General features: G+C 50.5%; 1 protein-coding gene across 4 annotated transcripts in view; it reads left to right on the top strand.

Moving 5' to 3' along the window:
- The first annotated feature begins 6,956 nt into the window (after positions 1 to 6,956).
- The window catches only part of LLGL1 (LLGL scribble cell polarity complex component 1), an 89,455-nt gene continuing 84,403 nt past the window's right edge, over positions 6,957 to 12,008 (top strand). For 2 of the 4 annotated variants that reach the window (XM_082199645.1, XM_082199643.1), the window contains exon 1: positions 6,957 to 7,406. In XM_082199645.1, coding sequence (XP_082055771.1) covers positions 7,209 to 7,406 — 198 coding nt within the window. In that variant the 5' untranslated portion in view covers positions 6,957 to 7,208. The remainder of the gene's footprint in view (positions 7,407 to 12,008) is intronic. The other 2 variants (XM_082199646.1, XM_082199644.1) reach the window with 1 other exon arrangement.

Raw genomic sequence — 12,008 nt, 5'->3', positions numbered from 1 at the left:
TCTTCTCTTCTCATGAGGTGGCCAAAGTACTGGAGCCTCAGCTTCAGGATCTGTCCTTCCAGTGAGCACTCAGGGCTGATTTCCTTCAGAATGGAGAGGTTTGATCTTCTTGCAGTCCATGGGACTCTCAAGAGTCTCCTCCAGCACCATAATTCTAAAGTATCAATTCTTCGGCGATCAGCCTTCTTTATGGTCCAGCTCTCACTTCCATACATCACTACTGGGAAACCATAGCTTTAACTATATGGACCTTTATCATCAAGGTCATTTTCCATCAAGGGATGCATTTATTTAATGCACACTTCACCCTAATAAATGCATTTTTTGTACACATTACAGTGGTACCTCGGGTTAAATACTTAATTCATTCCGGAGGTCTGTTCTTAACCTGAAACTGTTCTTAACCTGAAGCACCACTTTAGCTAATGGGGCCTCCTGCTGCTGCCACGCCGCCGGAGCACGATTTCTGTTCTCATCCTGAAGCAAAGTTCTTAACCTGAAGCACTATTTCTGGGTTAGCGGAATCTGTAACCTGAAGCGTATGTAACCCGAGGTACCACTGTACTTGACTGGAGAACTGCAGTGCAAAATCTGGAGAGGTTCAGATTCCAATCAACGGCTGTGCTTCGGTTGCACTGTTTGGGGAAAGCGAGAGTTATAGGTAGGCTGACCTTCAGTTGTGAACTGACTCAAATTCCTCCCCTTCCCAAACTCTTTGCGTCCGCCAAGCCCTGCTCCCGCAGAAGCAACCCCCTTCATCAACATTTGCGATTTGCACCAGGTGTCGATTTGGCCTACTGCAAAGAGCTGCACACCAGATGCTCGCCAGTCTCCAAATGCAAATGTTCCTAATTATACTTTTTTCCACTGCAAAGTAATTTAAATTCCTTCCCTCGCAACGGTGGCCTGCTGGTGCCAAGGAGCCTGGGAAAGAAGCCACAGGAACCCAGTGGAAATCGCGGGATGCCTGCAGGACTCGGCGGCTGCCAGATCTGAACTGAAGAATCCTGGGACTCCGGGGGTCAGTGGAAGAACACTGAGGAACCCGGGAGGTTTCTGGGGGGAGGGAGCCAGGATCAAATCTGAGAGCGCTGCAGAGGGGAAACTGCAGGATCCAGAAGACCAGGGGTGCCAGTGTGGTGTAGTGGTTAAGAGCCGTGGACTCGTAATCTGGTGAACCGGGTTCGCTTCCCCGCTCCTCCATGTGCAGCTGCTGGGTGACCTTGGGCTAGTCACACTTCTCTGAAGTCTCTCAGCCTCCCTCACCTCACAGCATTTTTGTTGTGGGGGAGGAAGGGAAAGGAGAATGTTAGCCGCTTTGAGACTCCTTTGGGTAGTGATAAAGCGGGATATCAAATCCAAACTCTTCGTCTTCTTCTTCATCTTGGCGTGGTCTGATTGCACAAATTGTGCAGGCTCTAATACCGGTCACTTTTGGAAAACTTGCAGCATTTCAAGAAGCTTCTAAATACACCATCAGACCAGTGGTAGGGGAACCTCTGGCTTGTGGGTGAAACATGGCCTGTCAGGTCTCCCCCTTTGGCCTGCGAGGCCATTTTGGGCACTCCCCCCCCCCAGGTCTCTCTATTCACCCCTGGCAAAACTGCCCAAACCACAGCCCTCGCTGGCCCTGCAGAGGCAGATTCAGGGTAGATCCACCACACTGGGTTCTGAGCCTAGGGGCACCGCAGGGCACAGCAACTATGACGTACTGAATTGAGCAGAAGGGAAGGCAAAAGGTGGGGGTATACACTGAATTTTGGCCTTGCCCTGGATGTTGATGAAATTTGAAAGACCAAAGTTTGCCCCTGTGTCCTGCTTTGCACCTGGAATGTTTTTTTTTCCTGGCTGGGGCAAGTCCTTGAACTCTGATAATGCCTCTGGATAGAGGCTACTGAGCAGTGTGTGTGTGTGTGTGTGTGTGTGTTTAGAAACTAACCTACTGTACAGAGGTGAACTTTGCATCCATCCCCCCACCCACTGCTGCCTCTGGCCCTGCCCACAAATAGCATGTGGCCCCTGGAAGGTTGTCTCCAAGGGGATGCGGCCCCTGTCTTGAAACAGGACCCCTTTGCTGCTGCCCTGCCTTATCGTCTCTGAACAGCATCTTTTCCTGCTGCCTGTGTGTAGAACAGGAGGATCAAAGCTGGGAGCTGGACCCTGAAGGCTGAGGTCCAAAACCCGCGGTCGAGCTTGGCACCTCAAATTCCAGCAGGGCCCTGTGCAATGCCAAAATCTGGTCCTCGCCCCCTGCCTCTTGTATTCCGTTGGACTTCATAGTTGTGGCTCCCAGTGCCACCAAACCGGCTATGCTCCCCGATATCTGCCTTTGCCAAAGCACACTTAACTTAGCAGGAAATCTCACTGGGTTCAGCAAAGAAGACCCGTCTCTGAGTAATCAGGGTTCAGCTTGCTCTGTGACCAGGTCACATATGCACAGAGAAACGAGCATTTCCCAAAGGCAAAAAAACCCAGAAGTTTGTCTTTACCAGAAATGGGGAACAAATGCATTCTGTCCCTGAAAGGTTGCCAACTTCTTCCAACCAGCCCTGCTTCTGTGCCTTTAATAGCAGGCTGGCCACAGACGCCTAGCAGGTGGAGAGTGCAAGAAATAGAAGTCGCACCAGTGTCCCGTCCCCCCAGTAATTGGTTTTGTAGCCATTCCTTTTCCTCTCCAGAGAGTCCTGAGGACTGTAGGTTTGTGTGAGAAGCTAAGGGCTCAGCTGTTCTGCCTTTAATCACATAAATTAAGCAGGTGAAGCTTTTCCAGGTGTGAAGATAACCCTAACTGGGAGCTTCACCTCCAGTTAAAGGCACATGAGCCATTCAGGTGGCATTACACTGTACTGAGCGCCAGGCTGTTGTTTCTGTAGATGTCACCTAACCAGGAAAGGCGGCCTGGTATGCTCTTGATTTGCTAAAAATCGACAGGGAGAATCTTTTCCATACCACGGAGATATATGCTCTCCTGCAGCCAAGCTGCTGTCAGCTGGTTAGAAAGATGGCAGCGCCTGTTGCCTCTAGTTTGCCCATTTCTGATCGCTCAGGAGGTTGGGAGCCTGGAAAAGCTGAAAAGGGAGACAACAAGAAGCTCTCCCTTACCAGTTGCAGAGGTTTTGGCAAAGCGGCAAACCTGTGATCGGCGTCAGGAACAGGGATCAGAGTTTGCATGGTAAATAAACAAAACGCCTACGGATTTTGCAAAACGGCAGCCGGTGCCAAGGCATTTTGGCAATTAATCCAAGGAGTCTCCCTGCCTGAACTAGTTCCCCACCTGCGGTCCTGATCCTTTAAATGCACGTATTCAAAGAGTCGCCTTGCTTTCAAGGAGATCTGGCTTGCCAGCTAAATCAGCTAAGTGCTACAAACGGCTGCCAAGATTTGTTTTCCTGGTAAGGCTCCTTCCCCTACCCTGGTGGCCTGTAGCAGGCAGAAGTTCAACAGGTTATGTATGCACTGCCTCCAGCTTTGCAATGCTGGAGCAGGGCTGCGCCTGTCTCTGTGCTGCTGTGGTTGCCTATCTGAAATCGAATGATACTGTATATCTCAGCATAGCGGTGAAGCTGTGTGCTTTCTCAGTCTGTGTTGATGAGCAACTTCAAGCCCCACCTTTATCTTTCAGACTTGGACCACCCAGCCCATCAAAACAAAGGACAGTCTTCTGTGGTATAATGGTGAAAGTGTCTGACTAGGACTTGGGAGACCAGGGTTCAAATCTCCACTTGGCCACGGAGCTCACTGGGCGCCAGCCTCTCAGCTTAACCTACCTTGTTGTGGGGGATTAAATGAGGAAGAGAGAGAACTATGTTTGCCACCTGAAGCTCCTTGCAGGAAAAGGTGGAATATAGATGCAATGAATAAGACTGGACCGTCCTACCCCAAGCAAAAGGCTTGTAACCATTTGCACACTTATTTGCAAAGAAGCCCCATTTAACCCAGCGGGACTTCTTGGCACCCTGTGGCGGGATTTCCCTAAGATGTGTCCTGTTTCAAGGTGCCAATCTTGTTTAACTCCTGAACCAGGCTTTTAAGAGACAAACTCCTGCGCATTTTATCCAAGAGCAAAGGATTGTGCAAACATGTCGCATGTTTACTTGGAAATCAGTCTGACTGTATTCATTGGGATTGGCTCAAAGGCAAGAATGACTGTCCTTTTTTGGGGGGGGGGGAACCCTGCCCTATGCAGAGCCAGACTATGGGCTCCGTATTGTGTGCACCAGAGGCGAAATGGGGCTGGGCCGGAGTTGTGACGCTCATCTTTGTACAATAGGCAAGATTCAAGCCACATGAAAGCCAGGGCTTTTCTACAGGTGCCCACACCTAGCAAGAGGCACCATTCGATTTCAAAGGCACATTCCATTCCTGTGCACATGATGAACCTTTAAAATGCATCCAAAGCACATCCTTTCTGCCAAATAATTCTGAGCGCTGCAGCTTTACCCCTCGCAGAGTTCCAGTTCCCAGCAACCTTTCACAAACTACAGTGCCCAGAATCCTTTGGGGGAACATACGTATAGTGTGCAGACAGCCCAAAGCACTCAAGGAGGGGAGGGGAACAGGCTGGCTTGGAGAGCCTTCTGGGGGCCAGATAGAGAGGACCCTAGGGCCATATTTGGACTCCACCCTTGGTATATACTGACCGACTGCGTCTCTGCAAGGTTTTAGACCAGGGGTCAGCGGGTCAATCCACTGTCTCTCAGACCTTGTGGGGGGCTGGACTATATTCTGAAAAACATAAACACAGTGGTACCTCGGGTTACATACGCTTCAGGTTACATACACTTAGGGTTACAGACTCCGCTAACCCAGAAATATTACCTCGGGTTAAGAACTTTGCTTCAGGATGAGAACAGAAATTGTGCAGCGGCGGCGCAATGGCAGCAGGAGGCCCCATTAGTTAAAGTGGTACTTCAGGTTAAGAACAGTTTCAGGTTAAGAACGGACCTCCAGAACGAATTAAGTTCTTAACCCGAGGTACCACTGTACCCTGCAAGCCGGTTCTGCAGCTGGCTGTGGTCCTGGAGGAGGAACGCACTCTGCACGCACTCAGGAGTGTGTCTTGGCGCCGCTCGCTCACCTGCGTTGTTGACGAGCAGCAGCCGCTCCATTGGCCCGTCCGCGCAGAGCTCCCAGGCAGCATGCGCCACGTGGGGACTGACCGAGCGGGCGGCAGGGCCCGCGGGCCGGATTTACGAGCCTGGGGGGCCGCATCTGGCCCCCGGGCCTTAGTTTGCCAACCCCTGCTTTAGACAGAGGCTCTCCCAGGCCGGGCTGGAGATGGCAGGACTTGAACCTGGAACCTCCTGTATACGCAAACATGTGTTCTGACGCTGAGCCACAGCCCTTCCTCTGCCCTGCCCAGTAGCAAAACAACCCCACACTCCAGAGATCTGGAACCTGCTCCTTTGACTCCCAGCTAGCTTTATCTGACGAATCTTGTTTATGAAAGCAATGCAGGATTACGCGGCAGACACGAAGAACCTGATTCAACCATTGCTCACTGCCAAAGTGCCGGATTGGCTGCTACATCCTGAAGGCCCAAACTTCCAGCGGGAGCTATTTCAGACGGACTTTATTGCAGGCTGCCTGGAGAACACGTTGTTACGGGTTCAGCATGCAGATGCCATAATACAGTGGTACCTCGGGTTACATACGCTTCAGGTTACATACGCTTCAGGTTACAGACTCCGCTAACCCAGAAATAGTGCTTCAGGTTAAGAACTTTGCTTCAGGATGAGAACAGAAATCGTGCTCTGGCGGCACGGCGGCAGCAGGAGGCCCCATTATCTAAAGTGGTGCTTCAGGTTAAGAACAGTTTCAGGTTAAGTACGGACCTCCGGAACGAATTAAGTACTTAACCCGAGGTACCACTGTATTTGCTGCTGAATAAAAGTGAGCCTTCGGCAGAGGAGACAAGGCGATAAGCCCATTGCAAAGAGGTGGGCAACTGGTGGCCCTCAGGGCTAACCTGGCCACTGGAGCAGTTTTCATTTACAATTCCCAGCACCCGTAACAAACTACAGTTCTGGAAGAACCGTATTTCAAGTGGCATAATTGTGCTTTGAATTTATGGTATGGATGTGGTTGTTTTAGTATTAATAGTAGAGCCTCCAAGTGTCCCTATTTTCCAGGGACAGTCCCGGATTTGCAGAAGCCATCCCGGTTTCTGATTTGGTCCTGGAATGGTCCTTAGGACGCCTCTATTTTCACTGGAGAAATGTTGGAGGGTATGGAGTTATGCAACCCCTGAGCCAAGGAGATAGGAAACTACACAACCTTCAGTGTATAGGGAAGCTTTTTTAAAAAATCTTTAATAAAATTATTATTATTATTATTATTGAATAAGATGTCCCTATTTTCACCGCAGAAATGTTGGAGGGTATGGAGTTATGCGACCCCTGAGCCAAGGAGATAAGTAATTATACAACCTTCAGAAAACATCTGAAGGCAGTCCTGTTTAGGGAAGTTTTAAAATGTTTAATGCTTTATTATATTTATGTATATCTTGGAAGCTGCCTAGAGCAGCTGGGGCCACCCAGTCAGACGAGAGGGATATAAATATTGTTATTCTTATCAGTGCTTGGGGTTTTTTCCATGGGGGTACTCGGGGGTACGCAGTACCGACACCCTTTTCCTAGAAGAAAAGTACCGGTTGAAAATGTTGCATTTACTGTAACCAATTTCATGGTGAGTCCCGGCACCCCTCTTTTTCTAGAAGCACAGATTTTCATTTTTATTATCATTATATTATCATCATGGAATAAGACGTCCGGGTTTTCACTGGATAAATATTGGGGCTCGTCTGTACGCAACTTGATCTGCAAACGAGAGAGAGAGAGAGAGAGAGAGAGAGAGAGACACGCTCCCAACTTTTTTATATAAAAAAACTACATTTCCCAGCAGGCTTCGGTCCCGCTGCGCAGGCGCAGAGAGGCGGCGCGGGAGGGGTTCAGAGCAGCTGGCGAGCAGCCGCCCGGCCTTCCTTCGCCTGCTTTCCTCTGGGTCTCTGTCTCTCTCTCTCCCTCTCTCTCCCTCCAAGCCCATTGTCCAGCCGAGCTGCCCGCGGGGTCTCCTGTGATTGGCTGCGGCGGGCGTCGCTCGGGCGCCCCCTCCCCTGCCTGCCTGCCTCCCTCGCGCCCTCCCCGGGCGGACCAGCCCTCTCTGCGCTGTTGCAACCTGGGCGCATCTGCCGCGCTCGCTCCTGCTGGATGCGGAGGGCGCCGCTGCTGCCGCCGCCGCCTCTGCTGCATGGGGGAAGCGCCGCCCGCGCGGCATTGTTCCCCCCTCGGCCAAGAGCCCCCCCGCCGCCGCCCCCCCCGGGCAAGATGATGAAGTTTCGCTTCCGCCGCCAGGGCCACGACCCCCAGCGGGAAAAGATCAAGCAGGACCTCTTCGCCTTCAACAAGGTAGGGACCCGAAAGACCCCCCCCACCCCACCCATCCACGACCGACCCCCCGGGGTGCCCGGCCAGGGCTCCCCCCGAAATGGGGCTGGGGTCCGCCTCGCTCGCCCCGCAACTTTTGCAAGCGGTCTCGGCCCTCTGCTGAAATGGGGGGGGGGGTGGTCCTCATCTCCCTGGGCTCAAATGACTTCAATCTCTTTATTCCCCTCCCCCCTGGGTCGGGGTCCTCCCTGCCTCTTGGAAAAAGAAGCAGCGAGAGGAAGAACTGGGGGGGGGGGTTGTTTTATGATTTATTTTTTGGGGTGGAGGTCAGTTCTGTTGGTCATAGCTAGGTGTTTGGGAAACACACACCCCCCTCTCAAAAAAAACAAGCCCCGAGAGTCTTTGGGGGTGCACATCAGTTTGGGGCGTCTTTTGGAAGCGGGGCTGTGTATTTGCGACCCACTTTTGTGGGTCACAGCTGGGTGTTTGGGAAACACCCCCCCCAAACAACAATAACCCCAAGAGAGTCTTTGGTGGTGCACATCAGTTTGGGGCGTCTTTTGGAAGCGGGGCTGTGTATTTGCGACCCACTTTTGTGGGTCACAGCTGGGTGTTTGGGAAACACCCCCCCCCAAACAACAATAACCCCAAGAGAGTCTTTGGTGGTGCACATCAGTTTGGGGCGTCTTTTGGAAGAGGGGCTGTGTATTTGTGACCCACTTTTGTTGGTCACAGCTGGGTGTTTGGGAAACACCCCCCCCCAAACAACAATAACCCCAAGAAAGTCTTTGGTGGTGCACATCAGTTTGGGGCGTCTTTTGGAAGAGGGGCTGTGTATTTGTGACCCACTTTTGGGGGGAGGGGAGAGAGATTTCCCCCTGGGGAAGTAGCAATATTGGGGTGAGGGGCCAGCCCAACAAGCCGTCCTTTGAAAATGGGGTGTGGGTGCCCGGTTTAGCTACCCCGCTTTTTGAAAGGCAGTGTTTGGGGCAGGCTGGTTGCTAGCTAACTTAAGAGTGGTGTGTGGGGGTTTGCACCTTCCCTCTCTGGGAGAGGAAAGAGAGAGAGAGAAATGTTTGAATGGAAACAGCTGCCCCCCCTATGCCTCCCCCCCAAAAAAATAATCTCATTTGCATCTGGATAAAGTGCTCTTGTAAGACAATGGAGCTTCTCCCTTTGAAGTGCAAACAGTTCCCAAAAGTAAGGACCAGGATGGATATCAGTGTTTGGGGTTTTTTTTGGGTGCATGAAAAGAAGAGTCAGGTTAAAGAAGAAAGAATGGATGAGACACTTTTGTGGAGGAGATTTTGCTCTCCTTGGCGTGGAAGGAATTTCCAGAGGGGTCTCCCCTTTGGTGCAATTCGGGAATACTCAACAAAGACTCCGGATGGCACCTTGCAATTGTTTTGTGTGTGTTCCTGTGTTAGCACAGATTTCCTTTCCTCCCACGCTCACCCCCGGCAAAGATTAGGGTGCCTCTTCTTCCTCCTCCTCCTCCGAATGGGAGGAGTTGACCAAAGAATGGATCTGCTTCTTGTTCCTTTTAAATGCTATTTATTTACTTCATGTTGCAAATACCACCATCCTTGCTTCAGCAGAGCTCCGGGAGTGTGATGTTGAGTTCGTATATGAGAGAACGTGTGTGTGTGTGTGTAGACTTGGCAGGAGTTGTTCGCCGCACTGCTGGGTTGCATTTCATGCAAAATTCCCCCTCCCTCCCACTGCACCCCACCACCCCATCTCTCCTAGTCTCTAAAGATTGGTCTGGGATGAGAGAGGATTAAAAACAAAATCTTATTTCTGCCTCTCTCTCCCCTTCCCCTCCCTCCTCCCTTTTTTTTAAAGGATGCTTAATGCTTTGTAAACTGCTCCCTGCCTTTTCGCTACCATTTGTCCTGGCCTCTGATTTTGGTCCAGGGAGAAACTGGGGGTTGGATTTGCTCTCTCCCTCCCCCCTTTGAGATGCTGTGGGGTTCCTCCCCTCCCCTTGGCACCTGCAGTAACACACACAAACCCTTTAACATCTTCCTTATACAAGGATGGAAGCAATAAAACTCTTGCAGTTCGTTGCAGTTCTGGGAAGCCAAACTTCCAAAAAGAATTAAGGTTCTTTTTGCAGTAAGTCTGCTGAAAAGCCCTGTGTGTGTGTGTGTGTCTTGTGGGTTTTTAAAGCGGAATCTTTCCTCCTATTGAAATGACTTTCTCTCTCCTTCCCCCCCCCCCGCCCCCAAGCATCCTAATTCCTCCTTCAACTCTTTAAGTAAGACATCCATTGTCTCTTGGAAGTTCACATTTTGAACTGTGTAGCCCTGGTTTCAGTGCTAAATACGCAGGAAGTGTGAAGAAACTGTACTCTGCTACCCTAGCTTTCCTGGAATTTCGACTTTTAATTTTTCACACTGCTCAGCTTTGTATGTGACACATGAGTTGTGCTTCCTTTTAAAGGAAATTTTACAGAATGTTTCATTATTATTATTATTATTATTATTATTATTATTATTATTAGTAAAACCATTGGATTTTTGTTACATTTAAGTGGATTTTTAAAACCCCCAAATAAATAAGAAGTAACAATTGCTTCTGATTGCAGGGATGGGGGGCTCCACGCCCCTCCAGATGTTGGGCCTCTCATTCCCATCACCAGCCCTGATCACTCGCTGTGCTGGCAGAGGCTGATGGGAGTTGTAGTCCAACAACACCGGGAGGGCCAAGTGTCCGCTTCCCCCGACTTAAGGGCCGGGGAGAGAAAAATGCTGTTCTCAATTTTATCTGGAAGCTGCCTTGACTTCCTGTCAGGGTAGGGATATAAATAAATATATGATAATAATTAGATCATCTGGGAATCATGGATCTCCCAGCGGTTTTGCCTGGGGTTCTCGCCCACCTGCTCCCCTGTGGCGTAAATATTTGCATGCTCACTTGCAAATACCACCCGTAAGGCTTGGGAACAAGCAGGGGTCATACAGGCCCATCTCTTTAAAAAATGCTAAATTATTCCCAGGCCTGCTAGCGTATAGGCTATCAATAATTGCACCAAACAACATCGCTAAAGGCCAAGTTGGTTTTATAAGACGGAGGTGTGCTGCGCTCCTTATTGGGCGACTTCTCAATATTCTCTGTTGGGTCCAACTTCGTTCAGAACCAATGACCGTTCTAGCTTTAGATGCTGTCAAGGCATTTGATCACCTTAAGTGGCAATACCTCATTACTCTTCATTTGGTATAAGTGAATCTTGCAGTATTCTTTTGCTGTCTTCCTTTCCTTTCGTCATACAGTGGTGCCCCGCAAGACGAATGCCTCGCAAGACGGAAAACTCGCTAGACGAAAGAGTTTTCCGTTTTGGAGGTGCTTCGCAAAACGAATTTCCTATGGGCTTGCTTCGCAAGACGACAATGTCTTGCAAGTTCCTGCTGGTTTTTTCCCTCCCCCCCTTTTTCTAAGCCGCTAAGCCGCTTATCAGCTGATCCGATCAGCAGATAAGCCGCTAAAAGCCGCTAATAGCGCTAATCCGCTAATCCGTCAATGGGCTTGCTTCGCAAGACGAAAAAACCGCTAGACGAAGAGAATCACAGAACGGACTCTTTTCGTCTTGCGAGGCACCACTGTATTCCAAAAAGCCAAATCTAGGCTGGGTTGTCTGTTTCTGGTGGGCTTTATTACTTAATTGCGCAGGAAACCGCCTCATCTCATTTATTTATTTATTTAGTACATTTCCTTCTGGGGGCGGAAGGCGGGACTAGGCACTCCCCCCCTCCTGATCATTTTATCCTCACAACAGCCCTGTGAGGTGGGTTAGGCTGAGAGTGAGTGACCAGCCCCTGAGGTCACCTAGTGAGTTTGACGTCCGAGTGGAGATTTGAACCCGGGTCTTCCAGGGCCCTAGTCCAGCACTTTCACGGCAGCAACACCACCCCTGGCTCTCTCTGTATCAAGCGGCCATTGCCCGCACTGGCTGGCAGCAGCTCCTGCAGGCGTTTTAGGCAGGTCTTTATTTATTATCTTTTCGAAACTTATTTATTGATACTTATTCACAAAAATACATGCCCATTACAAAGTATCTTTTTGTAATAAAGAGAAAACAGCTACTTAGTCTAAAAAAGAGATAGAGAAATTAGGTCAGAAAAGATAAGAAAATGAGAGACTGGATGTCAGAGCTGCCACCCAGTCCCAGCTCACATAGGACCAAGTCCGCCAGCGTTCACTTTATAAGAGTCTTTATTAAGTTACAGGTTTCATTTCCGAACTGCAGCGTGCAGCTCTACACCTTCTGCCCTAGGTCGGCGAAGACCCGTCTGAGTCCCCGCCTCTTGCACACCAGCTTAATACCCTAGCCTTGCTCCACCTCCTTCGCCTCTCCCTACGTCTCTGGGTCCTTCTGCCCCCCTGGGCCTCCTCCCTTCTACTCTCCTCTGACGCTGACCCCCCTGATCCTTCTGCCTCCTTGCGGCGGGCTTTGGGACCTGGCTCACTCTCCGGGCTGCTTACTGCTCCAGCTTCCGTTGCATTTGAACTTGGCGCGCGCGCCCAACTCTCTACTTTCCTCTTAACCGTTGCCTCGCTCTCTGAGGAGGGCGTGACCACCCCTGACTCGTGCCCTCCCTCCTGCTGACAGCCTCCGGAACC

Source organism: Podarcis vaucheri (genome assembly GCF_965113315.1).
Source record: "Podarcis vaucheri genome assembly, chromosome: 14".
NCBI lineage: Eukaryota > Metazoa > Chordata > Lepidosauria > Squamata > Lacertidae > Podarcis > Podarcis vaucheri.
The sequence above is the reverse complement of the archived record's forward strand: the minus strand, read 5'-3'. Positions and strand labels throughout refer to the sequence as shown.